We start from the raw sequence: 23393 nt of genomic DNA on the forward strand, positions 1-23393 counted from the left end.
CTCAAATAGTTGCCTAGTTTTGTGAAAAGTCAGTATTAACTTATTAAAACTGAAATTAAAAGTTACATGGTGATGACCTTATACATTGTCATGTCATTTACTTATTTTGTATAATATATGACTTTCAGTACCGGGTTTTCAAATATGAATTAGAAAAAGGACCATGTGTAATTTTATTTATTTAAGATTTAAATCATGGGATTTAAGGGTCAAATTGGTTTTCTTGAAATTATAGATGTGTTCCAATTTTCCATATCTTAATATAGCCTCAGCTGCAGTGAGACAAAGACTGAGGTACAGAGAGGCCATTTTAATTCATTAGTCACACCACACTTTATTCTGTTAAGCCCATCTGGTCGTCTGCATGGAACCTCTCTTGGCTGTCTGCATAAAATCTGAAGCTACCCAACTTAACCTTGCACAAATAACCATGAAATCTATAAACCTAGCAGATACAAAGGGTGTAGTAGAAATAAAAAGAAGAGTCAGCTTGGTGAACTTTCAGAGGATGAAGTGCTGGTAGGATAACCATAGATAAAAGAGTCTGGAACATGAAATAAAACTTTCAGTCAACAAACAGTTGAAGGCAGGTGACAACAACTGCTTGTGAAAATAGGTTTTTCAGACTTGACCCTCCATAGAATGAAATCTGGAATTCTGTTCAAGAAAAAAGCAAATAAAAAACACACGCATGGGCTTCCCTGGTGGCGCAGTGGTTGAGAGTCTGCCTGCTGATGCAGGGGACACAGGTTCGTGCCCCGGTGTGGGAAGATCCCACATGCCGCGGAGCGGCTGGGCCCGTGAGCCATGGCTGCTGAGCCTGCGCGTCCGGAGCCTGTGCTCCATAATGGGAGAGGCCACAACAGTGAGAGGCCCGCGTACTGAAAAAAAAAAAAAAAAAAAAAACACGCACGCACAACATGAGTAGCAATTTATCCTTTTTACGTAGAAAGGGGTGCTATTTTCCTAAGACTGTTTCCTTAGCCATTGAATGCTACTTATTTTACCTGCCAGTGTCTTAACAGGATGCAGTGTCATTTAATAAGAAAAAATAATCAGTAAGCATTTTTTTTCTGTTTGAGAAATGTTATTCATAACTAATGAGTTATACCAATTATTTTTCTTGGAAAAAAATAGAGTTTTGGACTGAAACAAATGTTTCTACTTTAAAGCAGGTGGTGTTAGCAGAACATTTTCAGAGTCAAATGCACGGGCTTCAGTAGTTGTGGCACGTGGGCTCAGTAGTTGTGGCGCATGGGCTTAGTTGCTCCGAGAATAACAATAAATTCTATCAATTTTTAATTCTTGAATCAAAATAGCTGACAGAAAACAGGAGACTTTTTGACTATTCATAACACTTGATAATTCTTGCCCATATTTAATGAACGTTCTTATAGCTATTGCTGGCCATGTTCATTATTTTAAAAGAAAGATTTTTCATAGTTCTTTCAATGGTAACATGATTTTAATTTTTCATTGTTTTTTTATTAATGATTCTGAATTCTTTTTTTTTGCGGTACGCGGGCCTCTCACTGCTGTGACCCCTTCTCGCTGTGGAGCACAGGCTCTGGACGGACGCGCAGGCTCAGCGGCCATGGCCCACGGGCCCAGCCGCTCCGCAGCACGCGGGATCCTCCCAGACCGGGGCACGAACCCGCGTCCCCTGCATCAGTAGGCGGACTCCCAACCACTGCACCACCAGGGAAGCCCAACGATTCTGAATTTTTATAGACCCTTCTAAACATAGTTTCAAACAATGTGTTTCTGAGGCAGTTAAGCATCTTAGACTATTCAAGGGTGAGAGGAGGGGAGATACACACACACACATACACACACACACAATTTTTTTTCATTGTCTCATTGAGTTTTACACCCAAATTAACCCAAAGACGGCTTTTCAGATTCTCATGGAAACCCCGTGTCACCTGAGGACCAAGTCAGCCTTGCTCAGCAGATCTCAGACGTTGTGAAGCAGCCAGCGTTCATCGCAGGAATCGGGGCAGCCTGCTGGATCATCCTTATGGTTTTTAGCATCTGGCTCTACCGACACCGGAAAAAGAGAAATGGGCTGACTAGTACTTATGCGGGTATCAGAAAAGGTATTAGCTTTCCTAAGCTTTCCATATTTTACTGTGTTTACATAACTCTTCATTTTAATCTGTGACTCCAAGTTATTCATGATTACGCATATCCTATATGAGATTATTTTAATATATAAAGATCTTCAAAAGTGCTTTTATTTTATTGCAGTATCTAGGTATAACCTCCTCTTGAGTATCAGTACTACAAATAGGCTTATCAGTTTCAGGCCCAGTTCCTTTAAAATATATTTCACCAGGGTAAGTCTACACTTCGTTGCGATACCATTCCCTTGTTCTCTTAGGGAATTACTTTATATTCTGGAGGAAACTTTTTAATCTCCTTGTCACAGGAATTATAAATACAAGCTTTGGACTGTCGCACAACTTTAAAGGGCGTGTTGTTGCCCTTTGTAAAGCTAAAGAGATTATTTATAAATAATGATATTTCCGATTATTTCTGATTATTTATAAAATAGTTTCTTGATAAATGTGCTTCAGTTTTCAGAGAGAGGAGGTTTAGAACTTTTTTATTGTTAAATTTAAAGTTGCAGAGCTGAATATGTATACACTGTTAATGGGTGATGATGATTTGTTAAAAATGTGTTTACAGTTTAGAAGAGAACGTTTATTTAACTGCAATTGTTTACAATTTTATGGACGAGCCAAATATGTGAAGGATTTCACAGACATTTTTACCACATATTCTCGAAGTCTGTAGGTTGGTGGTTTGTATTTTATATTTTGTGATGAGGTTGTTAACACTATCAGATAGATAATCCTTTTGCCTTTCCCTCCTCAAATAGCTTCATCCGCTCTGGGCATCAGATCTGGGCTCTAAGGCAGGGTGATTGTAAGTCCCAGTTTTCAGGCCACCGTCCCAATTTATGTCTTTAGTCCAACCAAATTATTTACAGTGCTCCTTTGGCTCTTAAAATTGTCCTAGTTTTTGGATGGCAAATGATACACTCACCCTAGTTATAGGGTCCACACTTATGTCTAAGATAACACTTTTGCTGCACTGCACAGCAAATTTAAAGAGGATGACCAGTAAACACATACCTCCCTGCACCATCACCACCCCTTAAAAAAAACTGTCTACATATTTCCTAAGTGAACATTTCCTGAGTGGCTTGGCCAAGCCATTTCTCTGATCAATGATGTGGCAAAGTCAGAATTTGTTAGTGCTAGCTAGACCTTTTCTCAATGAAAAGTTCTATTGAATATCCCTGTACGCTTGTAAAACAGTCTGGGACAACAGTCTTAAAATATTTGTGCCCTTGGTCCCAAGGTGTCTTGCCAAGAGTCAACACAAATTCATCACCCACACTGTGGAAATCCATGAATGTGCCTCCTGTCCACAACTCCACAGCAATCTCTTCGTGTACCTACGTTCACCTTAGTGTTATCATCCTTAAATATGTCTTTTTCAGATATGTGTCCTATGCAGAGATAAAGCAAAATGTCAGTATCCCTGCCTGTGAAATGGAAAACGAGGGCTGGGAGGTTACTGCAGAGAGACTGGGTGCCCGTTACGTATACAAAGTAGATCAATGTCAGGCACACGTGTTACCGTATAAAACCTTTGACTGAAAAACAAGACAGAGAAGGGGTTTGTGGGTGTCTGTGTGTTGTGAAGCCGGGCAGGGGCAGGCTGTTGGGAGTTGTGTGTTTGAAATCCCATTTGAATGAAGAAAAGTGACTAATTAACGTCTAGACGTAGAGTCTCCTGAGTTCCCCAGGAATCCTGTATTTTTTATTGCCATGAAGTCTGATAGCTGTGTAGTTGTAACAATTGAATGCTCTCTCTTGTCTTGAAATCTAAATATGTGACATGAAACCCTCTCCCCTTCTGAAATGTTTCTTTTCTTTTACTAATGTACTTTAAGCATGCCGGCAAATGCCTATGTGCTCTTTCTGCAAAACCTGTTAAACTAATATCATCGTCCTTTTAACTAGCTTGTGTTTAAGCAGGACTCATAGAACATAATTACAAATGTAATTGGTGAGCATTCGATTCTGCTTGCCTCACTTTGCCGTGTTAGCACTTTTTCATAATTCTGGTTGTATGCAGTTTTGAAAAGTGCATCCTGAAATCTTCAATTGTCTATGCCCAAAACAATGCTGGCAATTCTAAGAAAAAAGGAAGTGAAATATTTTAAAGAAATCAATAGGCTGTTGACCTATAAACCATCAAACCAGAGTGTGACTTTCGGGTAATAGTGAGCATTTTTATCATTTCCCCCCTACATTTATCCGGAGGTGTGCCCTCTGCTCGTAACCCTTGTCCACATACGTAGTGGGAGTTTATTACTGGAAGCTTTGAGAATTAAGTTGTCCTTTGGTGTACAAGCTGTAAAAAATTCATTTAGACAGAACTCTTTTCATCTCTTCTTCAATTCCTTAAACTGAGGTTAGCAGTTGGCTAGGAATACTGACGGGGACCTTTCATTTTTTGCCCGTGTCCTTTTGATTGCAAATTAATGTTCAGGCACTGCATTCTTGCTTGAGTAGCTTTACTTTCAAATGTACCTCTTTATTATTTTTTATGAGGACTAGTTACTATGGCTCTGAATTTTTCATTGTAGCTAAATTACGTTGACTCCCTGAAAAGACCTGACTGAAAGAAGACACAGTAGAATTCCTAAGACAGAGACCGCTGTGCAGCAAAGGAAGCCCAGTGTATAAACTGGATCCCCAGCATTGAGGGTTTTGTTTTTGTTCCTCCTAGTATGCTCAGAAATAAAATGGTTTGGTAAGAAGTGACAGTTGTAAAGGATGCTACGGCATTTGAATTTGCAACCCCAGTGCTCTAATCTTCAAGTAAATTTCTTGGAGAAGTTCAAATGTGAAGTGGCAGCTTTTTGATCCGTGATAAGTAATCAACATTCTAGTTTGTGTGTATTAAGGATTTCTTAAAAGCAAATTTTAGTCTACAAGGAAGTAATGTAGATTTCCTTGCTTTCTTTACTAGAGCAGTGTTTACTTTAAATTAACGTGAAGAGCTTGGAAAAAATGTCAGCCTCCTCCCTCTATGAAATGACATGGAAATAGCTGTGGTGTTATCCAACACCCAGGAATGAGAGAAGATAGGAAAAGTGGCAGAGGCAAGGCTGCTACTTTTGAGGTCTGCAGTTCAATTTCAGGCATTATTGATTGGATTAAGATTTATAACTGCAGGGTGAAGGTTTTCAGAGGGGCATTATTGTTCTATTGTTTAGCTTTTGGTGTGGTATTTAAAAAAAAACGCTCAGCCTACTTCTAGGAAGCTTCTAAGTGTAAACTATAATAGAGAAGTTAAAGTTTAAAGCTCCCCATTTTTCCTGTCCATTCACAAATTTCTATCATGATAAAAATGTAGCATTACACTGTTTATATGATAAGTATCAGGCATTTCTTGGCAGTGAAACAATTCAGTTTTATGGGTTTTTTTGTTCCAGTTCTTTCTTTGCTTGCTGCCTTCCTTTCTTCCTTCCTTCTTTCCTTCTTTCTTTCCCTCCTTTCCTTTCCCTTTCCCCTTCTCTTCCTTCCTTCCTCCCTCCTTCCCTTTCTTACTTTTTCCTTTCTTTCTTTCTTTCTTCCCCCCTTTCTTTCTTTCTTCCCCCCTTTCTTTCTTTCTTTCTTTCTTTCTTTCTTTCTTTCTTTCTTTCTTTCTTTCTTTCTTTCTTTCTTTCTCTTTCTCTCTCCTTTCTTTCTTTTTCTTCCCACCTCCTCCCTCCCTCCCTCCCTCTCTTTCTTTCTTTCGCTTTTTGTCTTTCTATCTTTCTCTCTGTCTCCTTCCCTCTGTCTCTCTTTCGATGATGAATACTTAAATGCACCTATTAGTTAGCCCACTTTAATAAGCCTTTACTTTAAGATTTCTAGATAAGGTTTAGGCAAGACCCTGGTAATACTTGTTTAAGAACCCATTATCCAATGTTTGGAAATGATTAATAGTAGAGGACTCCTGTTTGTACTAAAGCCATGAGCTAAATCTCTATTACTAAATGCAGGGGTCATTTGCAGGCTAACCCAGCACAATCCCTACCCCCTCCCGTCCTAGAACGTCAGACCCTTCAAAATGGTACCTCAGAGACAAGCTTCTTTTTTAACCTCAGATTTGGTTTTATTCATATATCAGAGTGTCAGAACTACTGGCCTAGTTATTTACATTTGTTTTATGTTCAGCTGTCTGCTTGATTTATACTAATGTGATATGTTCCCTTTCTCTCTTCAGCTTAATAACTGGTTTATATTTTGTTTTGATTTTTCAGTCCCGTCTTTTACCTTCACACCAACAGGTATATATTTGCGCTTACCCCCCTCCTTTTCTTTGTTAGTTTGGCATGTGTTGTACTATTGTGTTTCTGTTTTTATTTCATTTTCTGCAGTAAGCTGGGGGGAAAGGACTTACAATGGAAGACAGTACATTTACTCATGCCAGGCATGCACTTGAAGTAGAAATGGTTGGTGTTGCCTGTCATTCCTTCAATGCCGTTACTTATTCGTGACTCCGCATTGCATCTTAGCCTTGTTTGCATGTGTTTCATTAGATGGACACACTGTTTCTACCCTCAGCATGATTTAACATGCTAATGATCACATTGATTATTTCAGACTTGGCAGTGCATTTTTTTCCCTTAACTTAAGCTTTCAGGTTTTCAAACAAAAATTTCTCTCCCTTGCAATTCTCTGTCCGTACAATCAACATTCTTAAAGGTAACCAAAATATCCAGCACATGTGAAAGATAAAACTTGTCATTTTCCTTAAGTCCGAGCACTAAGATTCCATTCCATTCAGTTTCTTTCAAAGTGGGTCCTCTTCTTTCGATTCACCTTTAGTAAAAGATGTACCTGTAGGCTTTCCTCCTCGGTTTTAATCCAGTTATTATAATCACTGGGAGCACTTATCTCTCCTTAACAGACTCCCAGTTTGGAGTTCTTCTAAGTAGCAGAATTTAGCAGCTTTTAGAACCATATTTCTCCTTAGAAAATGGGTCTGTATTTACAGAAACGCTAATATCCTTAACCCCTTGCCTGACTATGTGCAAATCTTTTTCTGTTATGGCTAAATTTTATACCCATAATTTATTAAGCCGAGGATGCTTTCAAGAGCATTAAAATATATTTTCAATATGTATACATGTCTGATGAAAATACATTGAGAAGGGTTTTCACAAGCCACAGTAAAAACTAGGTCGCATTCATTACTAGTCACAACTTGGCATACATCTTTGTGTGTGGAGAGAAAGAAGGTTTATTTTAACGTTTATCTTTGTCTTACTGGTACTCGTATTTCTGGGGAAATGGTCTGGTAGGTTTTTTTCTTCCCAAATTTAAGATTCCACTTACATAAAATCATGAAATTACATGAAAATAATAAATTCAAAATTGGAATCTATGGGAATGTGAATGTACAAACGTGTAATAGTTATAGTTAATAAGAGTGAACTGAAGTTGGCTTCTGCTTAGTTTTCAACCTTGTTGGCATGTAAAGAGAATAAAAATAACTTATATCTAATTCTGTACCATCTTAAAAAAATACTAGTTGAATTGGAAATCTATTTCCTGTGATGAATTTTTGCAATGCTTCTAAGTAGAAAGGAAGAAAACATGCCATTCTAGAAATATGCTCATGAATGTCATAGCTTTTGATATATAAACACAAACATGTCTATTAATTGTTCCTTTTTTTTTGGTAACATTCCAGTAACTTATCAGAGAGGAGGCGAAGCTGTGAGCAGTGGAGGGAGGTAACTATCCTGCTTGTTTTGTAGATTCTCAGGGGAATTCCAGGTATTTCTTCTTGTCTTCATCGATGAGATCACTTTCTTTACTTAAAAGGTTTAACTTAAAGGTGAAATTTGTTTAAATATCTCGGAAATACTCCATTCTGTTGTGCTGTGGAGCCAAGCTTGTTTACACACAAATGCACTTGATTGGAGCTGTTGCATCTTAGTCAGTGAACGCCAGAGGGAGCACTTTAACCGGGAAAGACAGACTTGCTGATTTAGCAGATGATTAAAGGAGTTAAAGTAATTAAGTGATGGCATTTATGAAGATTAAGAAATATAGCTAGTTAACAGATACTATCAAAGAAAAAGTGTTCATTTGGAAACCTGCTGAACACAGCATTGGCTCATAAGTTGTTGTAGTTTATGTCTGTTTGTTTGTTCTTGTTATGAATTCAACATAGTTCAGTCTCCATTTGCCGGAAAATATGTTGAAATAAAAGGAGAATCTAGGTAGCTTGTTAACACGGAGGATTTTTTTTTTCTTCCCTCTCATTAAAATGAACCTCAATCCTACATTTATGATTTTTTGGTAATTATTATTCAGTGAACTTTAATATATTCACAGAGAAACCACAAATTGATGTGACAGACGGCTGAAAGGGGCTGAAAGAAGGTATAAGTTACATGAGTCAAGCTTCAGGATTTTCTATGATAATTTTTTCTTTTCAAAAACAGTAACCTCTAGCTTAAGGTGTAAGAAAAAAAACCTTTTGACGAGAACCATTTTCTAATTCAAATTCAGTTAACTTATTGAGTGTCCTGCTTTGTATAGATATGTGGTTGCAACTGGAAAAGATAAAAATAAGAAAGAGTGGTGAAAAAATTGTTGACCACCTTTAGCAAATGCTGTACAAATTTGACAATTAGCACTACTGTTTTCTTTCCTGGGTACTGCTGCTAGCTTCCTGTTTTCATACCTGTGAAACAAAGTCAGCCACTGAAAGACCCCAAAGCTAGGGAGGTCTTCATAAGGAATAAATCCATTTGATTCAGGAATTAAACCAGGGCCTGTTTTTGCATCCGGGGCAATTCTGTCTAAATCATACCCCAGACATTCATGAAACAGTCTCTGGCATAAGAACATTCTCTCGTGGATAAATCTGGAACCTGATGCTATAACCACCTCTCTCCATGTGTATATTCATGACCATAGACTTCAGCTTTCTCATTAATCAGATCTTATGAAAATGCTTATTGAGCATCTTCTGTGGGTTCTGCACCAGCCTCTGTGCATGAGCACGTGCACAGATGTGCTCTCTCTCTCACACACACACATGCGCACACATATAAAATATGTCTAGTTTCTGCTGTAAAGGAATTTTCAACCTAGGTAGACCAGATTATCAAGGAGGAAATGATGGCAGGGATCTCTCAGTACCAAATGCTCGTTTCTTCAGCAGGACTGAAAAATTACAAAGTTCCATTTGGAAAGGTCGCTAAATCATCATACAGAATTAACCTTCTGAATGTAAAAATAGTATAACAGTGAAATGGATTTATTTTAAATACCAAATAGAAATGAACTTTTTACCAAATAAAATGACAAAAAATGCTGGAATGTTATAGAGGCAACAGTTAAATAAAGATCTTAGAGTTCGTGCTCAAAATGACAGTTACATACACAATTTTAAATTTATTTATTCATCACACCTATTTATTGAATACCTACAATGTGACAGGCAGTGTTCTAGTTGCCTGGGATACATCAGTGAGCAAAGTCAATAAAAGTTCCCGTCCTTCTGAATGTTACATTTAGTAGAGGAGATAGAAGATTAATAATAAACATTTTTTCAAAAGTCAACTCTATAGTAGAAGCAGTTGGTGAGTGCTTTGGAAAAACCAGAACAGGGTAAGAGCAACAGGAATGCGTTAGGAAGAGGTCTCATTTTCTAGCCATCTGTGAGTGTGTGGTGTGTGTGTATGTGTGTGTGTGTTCTGTGTATGTGTGTTGTGCGTGTTCCATGATCCAGTGTGGTAAGAGAATGAACAGTGAGTCAGACTCTTGTACTCACTTCTCTGATGCCGCCTCTTAAACATTGGGTTCCCTCAGGCATCTCAGACTCTGTGAGCCCTCACTGTATCACCCGACTCATGTGGTTAATGACACCTAAGTCAAAATGTCAAGTCATCCTCTTTCTTGCACCTATTACTGCATTTCGTTGATCCTGCCTTCTTCTCCCTTCACTGTCGCTGTATTGTTCCACTTCAAGCTCTTTTTGTCCCTTGTCTAATCTGTTAAAATTGCTCCCAGCAGTCCTGCCTTCATCTACCTTCATTACAACTATTTCCTGTTAATTCCCTTTGCCCGTTGGAACCAGAATGAAATTTTGAAATGCAATATGGATCATGTCTCTGAGCTTCTGAAGATCCCAGTTTCAGTAGAACACACCATATTTAAAATAGCAAGTCCAAACTGGACAGAACATGTGAAACCCACAACCTCTATGGCCTTGTAGCCCTCCTCATATCTCTGTGTGCCACCCCCTACAATCCACTGTGTCAACCCACCTACCAATCACCAATATTGCATTCTCTTCTATGCACTTATTACATCAGCCCGTAATGTGTCCCCCTTCCCCTTGTTAGTTGGCTGAGGTTCACCTGCTGTGTCCTCCAAGAACTCTTTGTGCTGTATAAATACCACAGTTAAGCACCTAATAAGAGGTAATGCAATTATCTTTTGTTTTTATCAGGGGTCAGCAAATTATGGCTCTTGGTCTGAATTTGGTCTGACACCTGTTTTTGTAAATAAAGATCTATTAAGATACAGCCAGACTCACTTGTTTACATATTGTCTGTGACTGCTTTCCCACCACAATGGAAGAGTTAAGTAGTTGAAACAGAAAATATATGTCCCACGAAGCCTAAAATGGTTGCCCTCTAATCCTTTCTAGAAATAGTTTTCTAACTCCTGGCTTAAATGATTGTTTCCCACCATAGAATGTGAGATCCTGGAGTTAGAGGCTATGTGATTTACTAATCAATAATTAAATGCATGAATTTTTGTAATGCAATAAATGTAATTTATTGGATTATATCCATAAATTCAATATATGAATTATTGATCTTTGAAAGATATCACCAAAAAGTATCTAAAGAAGGAAGGGATGAGTTATCGAGTAAACAAATGTCAGAAGACTTGAGTTCATTCCTTGATGAGAGAAGAGTTTGGGGCCCTGGACATTTTCCTCTGATAAAGGAGAAGGTTGAGAGAGAAGGAGAACCTGAGAGCTCTCCTCGTTCTCTAAACTGTGAATTTCCCTCTTCACATAAAAGGGAAAACGAGGATGGCGGGAAGCAAAGAGACCTCTTCTCAACTTAAAAAGGGCAAAGGATTTGCAGTGTAATCCAGTGGCAGATCATGGATCTTAAGTGGCTGTTTCTATTCATTGGTTTTCCTTACCTCACACATCTCGATCTCCTCTTCCAAACAATGAAAACCTAGTTAAAATCCAAACCACAGCAGAAACCAGGAATCAGCAGAGAAAGCCTGAAGAAAGGCATAGGAAAGTCAGGCTAACCAGGTCGAGAATGCCAATAGCACATTTGCTGGCAGTGGGAGGTGAGAAAGAAAGAGTTCAGGCCTCGCTTCTCTTTGAAGGACTGACCGCTCTCAGCTCTATCCCTTGCTTCTTCCTGGGCTTCAGAATTCTTTCAAGCTATCGAAAGAAAGAGGAGACAGCCTACAGGCAACCCTTGCTGCTGGGCCCCTTCACTATTTTCCCCAGCCCCTGGACCCTTTAGTATCAGTATTTTATTTTGTGGTTTAGGAGTTCAAATAGGTTGGTTGGTTTGTTTGTTTTTGGAGTGAGTGATTGGAATGTCTGGAGTAACAGGAGCAGAGGAATTGAAGGTAATTGCCATGTAATTATTTAAGTGCATCTGTCCTCTTTTCCTTTGTGACGCAAAACTATCCCCTTAATATAAACTGGAAATTAAATATGGCTTTTGGGAGCCCTAGTCTCTTCCTTTCCCTGATAATATCTTTTTGAAGACAAGGAAAAAATAGACAAAACTCACATATATTAGCATGAAAGTATAACAACTAACATGTTATATGATATATATGTATAAAATGGTTGCATTTTTATATATATAAAATATGGTAACATTATATAATATTTCTGACATATATTAATCACTATAACCAGCACTGTGTTTTGTTTCTGCTTCATTTCTTATTTTTGGGCAACTAAATCTGTCTCATACACACTAGATCATCTTAAATGCATAAAAATAGCTTGAGAGATTGTTAGTTCCTAAAGACCCTAACACCCTTATCAGAGTAGCTACATATGACCTTGACTTCCTCAGAGTTCTCTGAAATATACCCATGGCATTTTAAGATTCATTATGGGCCAGTAATCATGACTCAACCTTCTTCCCTAGATAATTAGCATTCCAAACAAAAGTCTGAACTGAAAGCTAGGATGTGAATTGTTAATCCTACTTCCTGTTGGAAAGCTCCCATACATATGAAAAGTTCTTTTCAGCCTCTGATGATATCAAAACGTTCACTTTTAAAAGTGTTTTTCTGAGGGAATCGTAGCATGAAAATTTTGTCTATTCCTTTTGAAACATGTAAGACAGGCTTGACCCGTACTTCAAACATCCTATAATATTTCTACAGTATCAAATATGGAGATTTATTTTTAATAATTTTAAAAGTGATAACACACTTTAAGCTCACGAGAAAATAAGGAAAGCTATAGACTACTAGGTGCAGAATTTCTATAACCAACATGGATTTCAAAAGCTCCAGGTATCTGTGATGCAGCTTGCATTTAAATGTTTTACATTTTAACAGGTCAGCAACATTGCTCTTCAAAGCATATTTTTATCAACAATTTTAATAGTAAATTTATTCAGTTTTAACGGCATTATTCTGAACGTTTAGACTTCAGACATTACCCCACTCTTCCTTTTATTAAGAATGTTTGAGGATTTTAGGAAATTTCAGCACTCTCCAGTATATGTGTTTATAGTATTCTGGCTTAGCGTGTGGATTATACAGACAGACTCCTTGGATTTGAATCCCAGCTCTGCCACTCGCTCACTTTGTGTACCCATGCACAAGTTTCTTAACCTTTCTCAGGTATCTCAGTTTCCTAATCTTTAAAATCTGAATAATAATAGTAACTACTCTGTAGATTATTAGAAAGATTAAATGAGTTAATACATAGAAAGGTCAGAACAATGCCTCACACATTGTAAACAAAGGGTAAACATTCATTATTATTACAGATATATGTATACACACATATATACATATACGTATACAGATATATAACTTATAAATCCATATTTTTCATTGGAAGTGAATTATTCCTCAAATAACCATCATTTGCGTAGAAAGTTTCCTCGGTTGATTCTCTGTATGCCAGCATAGGAACCATGGTGAGTGAAATGTCAGGTTCTTGCTTCCCAGGTAAATGAAAGTGTGGTTATTGCACTTTAGCAAAGAAAATGAAAGCATGAAGAAAATCTTTGCAGACTCTGTAGTGCCAGTCTGTTTATTGTGGATCTGACAGTACATCATGCATCGTATCACCTCTTTTGCTGGATTATCCAATGGAGTCAGTATTGGAAAAGGACCTCAGGATTTCCATTCCTGGACTTCAGTCTGTGTCTCTGGCACTGGTGGTCCAGGGCTGCCATTAATAACTGCTGATGTACTTTGCATTCCCAATGCACAGTGAAAGAGGATTAACATCTGTCGTGCAAAAAAAAACATGAGCGCTAATATTTCTTACAGTGGACAACGTTTTACCAGATTTAATTCAGTAGCTTTCCTTTGTTTATATAGGATTTAAGGCATCTTACATTGTCACCATCAGAAAATGTTGACAAGCTTACAGAACTGTGCACTGAAACACTGATGAGGCTCTCTGCAAAATGTCACAGAGCCCCAAACTCACTATCTCTGAAACATGGTTTTGAAGAAAAATATGCAAATGTGCTTGCTGTGAAGCATCCTTTATCTCAGTAAAGAAGCTTGTTCCATTTTTTAATGAAGTTGTGAGAAGGATCATTATTTTTTAATGGGTCAAAAATTAAGAAATGCAAGCTGTCTTAACGAGAATATTCTTTATGCTACTAAAACACTACAAAATATAAGTATCCACATTTTTTAGATTCCATGTTTGATTTTTAGCCACTGTGACTGAAGGCGGAGTAGAGCATTACAAATGGTACAATATTTGTCTCACTGTTTACAACATAATGGCTCTATAAACTGAGGCATGCCTCCGACATTACATTATAGTTGCCTTGTCTGTAAAATAAAAGGAATTAGTATATCTTTCGGCATAGTTGACCAAATTATTTGTGAGCATAGTGAGATGAAGAATTTTCTGGAATTCTGAATAGGAAATATCATTTGCTACTTATATAAAACTTGCTTTTATACATATTTTTTTCTTTAGGCCAGGACTTCTCAACATCAGTGAACCTGCCACGCAGCCATGGCTGGCAGACACGTGGCCTAATACTGGGAACAATCACAATGAGTGCTCCATCAACTGTTGCACAGCAGGCAATGGAAACAGCGACAGTAACCTGACCACGTATAGTCGCCCAGGTTAGAGGCACAGAGACAGCTTGATAGGCAAGCTTGGCATTGTTAGGAACAAGCCACGAGGAGATAACTTTCGTTTTCTTCTCCTTAAACTGAAAATGAAATTTAATCAGCATTTTCATGAACTATTAACCATGGTTTAGCAAACTAGCCTGATTCAAATATTTTCTCCATCCCTATATCTCCACACCTCACCCTCCACCCAAAAATGTTTCTCAGTATGCAAAGGGAGAACGGAGAATATAAATCCTAGAATAGATAGCAAATAAGGAAAAATGAAATTATACAAAAGTATTCATCTTCATGAGAATGTACGTAATTATAATTTTAATTGTAGTTATTTATAGTATTTATTTTAAAGATTTTAAGAATAAAGCAGATCAATAGATCTATAGTTTGAGTAAACCAAATTTTTAATAGCAGCAACAATAATAATTATATGGTGGTAATAAATAACTTTAAATGAAAGCTAACTGAATTTCAAAATTAGATTTTTATAGTATACTAGTAAATCCTAAGATACAAGAAATATATATCTTTTGCAGGTGTGTATACTAATACTAATTTTGTATTGTGTCTTTTTGGTTCAGAAATATGTGTGGTAAATTGCTCGTTAAAATCTCATGCTAAAACATGACAGTAAAATTCGGATGTAGAATATGCAATATGCAAAGGAAAAAACAGAAAATTACAAATAATTCTTACAAAAAACCTTTTAACGTTCATTCACAATATAGGAAATATAAAAAGAATCATAAAGAATCAAAATATATGACTATAGAAGTAAAATGGAGTTAAGGAAAAGGGAAATAGGACATGGCATTTAAGTAAAAATGTGATGCACCATAAAGAACAAATCATAGCCTCCATTGGATATGGATATGGAAATGACATATCCATGTGACCAAGTCCATGTTCTCTAGAGGTCCATATCCTAGTTGTCTAGAAGAAGTGCTCACATAATTATAAGTAAAAGAAAGATTATGCTGAGCCCAATAAAAGAAAAATGACAATATCCATTTAAATTAATATGTAGAGCTGTGTTGTCTAATATGATAGCCTCTGGCTTCAGGTGGCTATTTAAGTTTAAATTTAATAAAGTACCATTTAAAATCCAGTTCCTCATTTGCACTAGCCACATTTCAAGCGGCTAGCTAACCCCATGTGGCTAGTGGCTATCATGTTAGACAATGCAGAATAGAGCGTGTCCATCATCTGAGAGAGTTCTATTGGATATTACTCATATGGAAAGATTAGCAAAGAAAAACGAGATTGCCAAAACCATATTGCCATTAAAAATATTGTTTAACCACTATTATATAAAACTTAATACCTCGAAATTAGAAATAAGAATTACTAAAAGCCAGATTGATCAGATATCCCTGATCCCTGATCATTTGTTGTTGAAATGCAGGGTAGTTGAATTCAGTAGGATAGAGAAGTTGCAGATTTTTCTTAAAACTATATTCATTTTTACATCTTTAGTAGTGACCGTGTTAATTTATCATTTTTTAGGATATCCAGTTGAAAACTTATCCTCAAGGTGACCTGTTAATGTTGTAGCCACTATGAATTAAAATAGTGGTATTTTTACTATTATAACTTGACTAATTTTTTATTTTAAAAATGTTTCAATTTTAAATGATGATTTAAATTTTTCCTGCTATTTGAATATTTTCAGCTACAGGCTTTGAATATTTCCTATATATATATGTGTATATATATATATATATTAGTTATTTCACTCAAATATTTAAAGAAAGGGAAAATTAGAGTGAAATATTAGACATATTAGGTATTATTTCAGGTGTTATTTGATAAATTGCCCTTGCTACTATGATTCATTTTGCCATCATTATTGTCATTTTATACTTCTTGAGGTGTCATTATGAAACCATGAAAAATGATTACATAACATCTTTTCCTGATAATGATTATCCTGCATGACCAAGGGAGAAAACTAATAAAATTCTCCTCAGCACTATTTACTGTCACTTTACCTCTGTTCCTCATATTTTTTGAGTAGAGTTATTTTATAAAATATTGAAATCTCAAGTTCTTTCATCTGAGGGCAGAGGGTGTTTGTTTTTTTTGTTTTTTGGTCTGGATTCTTAACCTATAAGCTTAACTAGTAACTTCAAATAGTTCAGTAACTCCAGACTAGAAAATGTTAAGTTGGCACATAAAGATATTCATGTATATATTATTTTAGTGCAATTCCCATTAATTGGGCTGTTAAAGGAAAATTATTTAATTTGGGTGCATTATTTATAAACTGTAACGCTAGCAGAAGTTCAGAATTATTTAGGCTCCATATAAATTACGTGTCCTCTCTTATTCACTCAATTTTTCTTTAGAAAGAACATGTGACTATGTTCTTTAGAAAGGACATAAGAATATTTGGTCCTTTTTATTCATTATATTTAAGCCCATTTATACTTTATAGAACAGTTTTACTGTGACTCACAAAACTACTTACAAGGAAATTGAAAACGAATAACCATGCAGAATGACTTTTTCCTTTTCCTCTCCATTGCACATAGCTGATTGTATAGCAAATTATAACAACCAACTGGATAACAAACAAACAAATCTGATGCTCCCTGAGTCAACTGTTTATGGTGATGTGGACCTTAGTAACAAAATCAATGAGATGAAAACCTTCAATAGCCCAAATCTGAAGGATGGGCGTTTTGTCAATCCATCAGGGCAGCCCACCCCTTATGCCACCACCCAGCTCATCCAGTCAAACCTCAGCAACAACATGAACAATGGCAGTGGGGACTCCAGCGAGAAGCACTGGAAACCGTCCGGACAGCAGAAACAAGAAGTGGCACCAATTCAGTATAACATCATGGAGCAAAACAAACTGAACAAAGGTGAAGAGCCTTGCCTTTATTCCCATCCTTTTCTGTATTGGCATCCTTAACCCTTCAGCACTACATGCCGAAGCTTGTCTGCAACTAGCGTGTGAAATCTTTCTTTGGTCGCTAAGGTTTTCTTATTTCTTTGGTTTCAAAATTTCCAGTGTCAAGAAGTTAATTAGCACAACAATAACCTTGGAATATTGATTTTAGAATAATATATAAGTATTTTCAAATGGTCTGAGATTAATTTAAATTTAATCGTAGGTGAGGGATGGCTCAGGACAATCTTTTATTCATAAGGCAGAGGTACAACCATCACAATACCTCACATTTTAAATAAATAGACTCTCCCATTCTTTCCACTCGAGAATGGAAGATAATTGCTTCTACATGGTCCTATAAACGAATGGCTTTTTTATCAAACTGAAGAAAAATAATTAAATTAAACTTGAACTGGAGAAGCGGTTCAGTTTGTTATATTTCTCCTACCTCATGTGATTACTAAGACTGCTGCAATGTATGATTTCAGAACCTAAATTTCTTTGGGTAACCTGATTTGAAGTCTGTCACGATAGAACCTAAAATAAATTCTTAGTGTTAACTTGTTGCAGCAGAATAATATTTTATGGCCTGAAGGGAATGTTTCTCTGTTACAATATGGGTGAGTTGGAAGAGATAGGTATTTGATTTCTTTGTAGTCCCTCAGACTACTGCTTTAATAACATGATTTGTAAAGTTAGACCTCTGGAAATAAAGGAATTGCTCCGATTTGAATAGGTCAGGACAATTGTGTATGAGTGTCCAGGTAAAGAATACATTTAATTACAGATAATTGGAAACACAGATTTCTTTTATTTTTAGGTTTGAGTTGGGAACAACTTATCACAGTTGGAGACTGCAAAAAGATAACTTAAGACAAACATTTCATTTAAGTTAGTGTTATACGTTTTAATTTAATAATACAGTTATCTTGCTTTTTTTTCCCAGTTTAAGGAAACATTTGATTGGTATAATAACCCAATTCAATAAATATTTATTTTTTAACCATTTTTTTCTCAAAGTATAGTTGATGTACACTATTATATAAATTACAGGTGTACAATATAGTCATTCACAATTTTTAAAGGTTACATTCCATTTATATTTATAAAATACTGGCTATTTTCCTTGTGTTGTACAATATGTCCTTGTAGCTTATTTTATAAATAATAGTTTGCAACTGTTAGTCCCCCACCCCTATATTGCCCCTTCCCCTTCCCTCTCCCCACTGGTAACCACTAGTTTTTTCTCTATATCTGTGAGTCTGCTTCTTTTCTGTTATATTCACTAGCTTGTTGTATTTTTTAGATTCCACATGTAAGTGATATCATACAATATTTGTCTTTCTCTGTGTGACTTATTTCACTTAGCATAATATATGAGTTCATGACAACGACTGACAAAGATGAATAGGAGAGTTTCTGTAATTGTAAAGTTTACAGTGGGAATTCAAACTATTGTCATATTATTCCTGTATAGTATATGGCTTTATTGTGGACTTTGGAAAGGTCTGACAGTCCTCTGTACAAGTATTTCAGAGCTCTGATTTATTGTTTATACTGCTCATAAACAGACTTGGTACGTCAAAGTATAATAAAGTCACTGGAATGCAGCTAGCCTGACAGATTATTACTCAGTACGTTCCAGTGGTGAGTTTATCATTTGGATTTTCACCTCTGCCTAAGTAAGCAGAAGCATTTGTGGGAGACTGAGATACTTCATCTTCTTAACATGGATATATTTTTTATTAGATATAACCTTCCTGGCAAGTTTCAGTTTTATGTTTTATTTTATTATTTTATTTTTTTAATGATTCACACACATGACATTTTCCCGATCTCTTGTTATTAAAATTATTTTGTTACTATATTTTTAAAGATAAGAAGTCAAACAAATCTGATTTCTGCCTTAGCTAACTTATAAGTATTTTAAAAGAAGAAATAGTCCCTGGTAGGATTCATTCCGATTCATGCGTAGAAGATGATGCAATGAGTTTGTATTTTATAAATCTTAAAAGAGACATATTTAAAGATCTTGATTTTTTTCTTGACCTTTCATTCTGAACACTTACGTACATCTTAGCAGGTGATCAACATGATAGTTTGAAAGCTTAATCGCTGGTAAATGATTGAGGCACCAAAATAAATGTTTACTTTTTTTCCCATCTGAAATGTCTAGATTATCGAGCAAATGACACAATTCCTCCAACTATCCCGTATAATCAATCATATGACCAGAATACAGGAGGATCCTACAATAGTTCAGACCGGGGCAGTAGTACATCTGGTAAGTAAGGGAAACCAAGGAGAAAGCCAATCTCTCCTTTAAAAGGATGGTACATTTCAAGATTACAACTTGAATGCTAATGATCTGATGTGTGTATATGACATGTCTAATCACTTTATATGATTTGAATCTTCCAGGGATGGGTCTTGTCTCTGCAATTGGAGGGACTGTTCACTCACTAAACCATTTTTTTTTAACATCCTTATTGGAGTATAATTGCTTCACAATGGTGTGTTAGTTTCTGCTGTATAACAAAGTGAATCAGCTATACATATACATATATCCCCATATCTCCTCCCTCTTGCCTCTTCCTTCCACCCTCCCTATCCCCCCTCTAGGTGGTCACAAAACACTGAGCTGATCTCCCTGTGCTACCATTTTTTATGTTCTATTTGGTAACAAAGATTGAGGCTCCTATTTCCCTCCTTGTTAAAAACCTTTATTAAAACCAGAAGCATGACTTAATCTTTAAAGGCAGTTGAAACTTTTTTCCATCTCAGCAAAAATATAACTTAAAAATGTTGCACATATAGTTAATCTGCTAAATATGTTACCATTTGAAGGAAGGCTATTAAAGCATATAAAATTTGAGTACACTTGAGCAGAATCAAAAACCTAAGTGATAATATCATGAGATTTAGGTACAGTTGGAACCTGCCTCAGTTTATAATCTCTCTACTATCCCTCACTCAGTTCTTGCTCTAAAACCTCGTAAAGCAACTTCCCAACTTCAGTCTTTAAGTGCCTCAGAAGCCACATTGAAGCCTCTTCCCTGTGGTCTTCATGCTGTTGCAGCTTTTTGCCAGCTGTTTTCCTGATAGGGGTTGCAGATGTGAGCTTGCTGGTACTTAAGTCCTGTTTTTCTAATTAAAGACGGTTCATTATTAGAACTAACATGTGGCACCACAACAAGTCATACCACAATGAGAACAAAACCAATTGATCTTGACTCTAGTTTGTTTCTCCAGGAGAGGATAGAAATATTACTTCCTAGCAACTGGATTAAAGTTGCTGGTAGGTGCTTTTAGCCAAATGTCTCTAACTCTCTTCTGTAATGGAGATGGTATTTGCATTTTACTAAGGCATGCTGATTTGGCATTTTCTAGGCTGTGTTTTGTCACTGATTGAAATTGTTTCTATTTGAATTAAGGATCTTAGAAATAGCTCCTATACCTTTCTAGATCTACTCTTGTTCTACTATATATGGTTTGATTTTTTTTTTTAACAATCAAATCTTATCAAACAACTTTTTTTTTTCTTTTTCGAAGTAAGTAAACCCTAAAATTAAGGGAAAAATTTCAAGGATGTACTCTTGGGAAAAGTATATGAAGTATTTTCATATTTGATATCTCATGGTGTTTCTTCTTTGAATTCTTAGCCACTTAAAGAGAAAAACATGTCTTAATGGAAAAAAAATGATTCTAGGTTGTTAATATTCAATTGACTTTCTTCATCCCTCAGCTTAGATACATATGTGGTAAAAAGATACAAAGATGTGAAATCTGATGGTAATTAGGGGAGAGAATGAAGCAATTAAATTAAGTGTAGGAGAGATTTGTGATGTTAGGCCTTTCAGGACAGACGGAGTTGTTACAGTAGATGTATGCCAGGAAGTCAAGAGGAAGGCTCTGGGGATAGTCAACTCCACAATACATGCATAGCCATTCCAATACAGGACAACTGAGTGGAGGAAGAGAGAACGGAGACACATAAGCAGAAGCCTGACCGTCATAATTTATGAATAACAGCATGTCCCTCAACCCACACTTGGTGCAGTAACATACCAGTGCAAGAACATCTGGCTTAACAAACACTGCCATTAGAAAATTTCCAAGTGACTTAAAAACAAATAAGGCTCACTGAATGTACTCAGACTTGGTTTCATGTACCATGTAACTTGGAGCTGTTTCCGAAAGGTTTAAAAAAAAAAATCAAGACAATTCACTGAATTTAAGGGATCATATGAGAAAAATAATTATAGACTCATTGTCTATAATTTACATAAGAATCTAAAATGTATCATATTGGAGGAGGAGGATAAAGACCATTTTATCCCCACATATCTTTTGACCTAAAATTATTTTAGAATGAATATACCAAAATGTGCAGCTACCTATGTTTAAAGAATATGCCAAATCTAATATCAGAACATTGGGGAACTTGGATAATTGAGCTATTCTGAATGTCTAAGAATGTTCAAGCAACATTATTTCACTCTAAGCCATAATTTTATAGAAACAGTGGCTAAAAACATTTCTGTTCCTTTTTTTTTTTTTGCGGTACGCGGGCCTCTCACTGCTGTGGCCTCTCCCGCTGCGGAGCACAGGCTCCGGACGCGCAGGCTCAGCGGCCATGGCTCACGGGCCCAGCCGCTCCGCGGCATGTGGGATCTTCCCGGACCGGGGCACGAACCCGCGTCCCCTGCCTCGGCAGGCGGACTCTCAACCAGTGCGCCACCAGGGAAGCCCCATTTCTGTTCCTTTTTAAAAATCATTTTTCTGCTTCTTTTGTTGTTAGATATATTAGTTCTTCCAGCAGTTACTTTCACCTGCACCTGCCTTTCTGACAAAAACGAGTAATTTCATTATGCCTAAAACACTTCAATGGACAAGGACAAAGTATATATACTCAGTGATTTAATGCAACAGTGGAAATGTAATAGATCGCATCTGTATCATATTGTATTTTAGGTTCCAGCAATTAAATAATAGAAAGGCAATTCAGAAAATATGTCTTCAGCTCATTTGTTTTAGATGATAATCCATAATGCAATTAATTGCTGTAAGAAGATCACTATTAATGATATGACTTGTGAAATTCATTTATGATTTTATTGCTTTCTCCCTGTTTATTTTGCAGTTAAACTTGGCAATATTCTGCGTCTTCTATCGTACAAAGTGCTGTTTAAAATTAATGAAGAAGAGTGTGTTTATCTCTCTATATATATGAATCATAAGGTCATATTTACAGAAAATAATTAACCTGTGGATAATAGAAAAGATTTAAAGTCCAGAAGTAAAAGACTTGCATTTTATTTCTTTTCAAGGGAGTCAAGGGCACAAGAAAGGGGCACGGACACCCAAGGTACCAAAACAAGGTGGCATGAACTGGGCAGACCTGCTTCCTCCTCCCCCGGTGCATCCACCTCAGAGCGCTAGTGAAGAGTACAGTATTTCTGTAGATGAAAGGTAAGAGGGATTTAGAACAGAGGTAAGTGGAATAATATGATTCCTTAAACCCATGTTAAGTAATTGTTAAACTCGATCACCAAGGGAGACTGACTCCTAGGGTCCATGAACATCTGTCTCTGAATAAAACATTTGTCTCTCTCTGAGCTACTGATAGCTCAGCACAACTTAAAAACCCTCCTCAGTGTTGCCAGAAAAAGGAATTTGCATCTTAGAAGCTTCTTTTGGAACTAAGAATCATGAGTTGAATACACACACACACACACACACACACACATCTATACACACACATAGTTTACATATTTATATTTACAAATATTTTACATTGTATACATAGTTTACATATATGATCATGAATATATATGAATTTATATGAGACCACATATATATCACTCTCTGTATATGATTTTGTATTTTTCAAATATCAGAACTTCTGTTGCACATCTCTAAATTTTCATAAAATAATTGTATGGATTTATACCACAGCCACAGTATCCTGAAAACTGTTTCTTCTTAGATATTATCACATTCTGCTGAAAACTGTAGAGATTTAAACTTACTGAATTGTCTCTCTCAAGGATTTT

The 23393-nt window shown here is 36.4% G+C and overlaps 1 protein-coding gene across 11 annotated transcripts in view; it reads left to right on the plus strand.

Moving 5' to 3' along the window:
• The window catches only part of ROBO1 (roundabout guidance receptor 1), a 1104762-nt gene that overhangs the window by 1046689 nt on the left and 34680 nt on the right, over nt 1–23393 (plus strand). For 5 of the 11 annotated variants that reach the window (XM_049709943.1, XM_049709940.1, XM_049709942.1 and 2 more), the window contains 7 exons: nt 1902–2099; nt 6332–6358; nt 7768–7810; nt 14278–14432; nt 16973–17308; nt 19514–19621; nt 22668–22809. In XM_049709943.1, coding sequence (XP_049565900.1) covers nt 1902–2099; nt 6332–6358; nt 7768–7810; nt 14278–14432; nt 16973–17308; nt 19514–19621; nt 22668–22809 — 1009 coding nt within the window. The remainder of the gene's footprint in view (nt 1–1901; nt 2100–6331; nt 6359–7767; nt 7811–14277; nt 14433–16972; nt 17309–19513; nt 19622–22667; nt 22810–23393) is intronic. The other 6 variants (XM_049709941.1, XM_049709944.1, XM_049709950.1 and 3 more) reach the window with 3 other exon arrangements.

The sequence above is a fragment of the Orcinus orca genome, chromosome 5, assembly GCF_937001465.1.
Source record: "Orcinus orca chromosome 5, mOrcOrc1.1, whole genome shotgun sequence".
NCBI lineage: Eukaryota > Metazoa > Chordata > Mammalia > Artiodactyla > Delphinidae > Orcinus > Orcinus orca.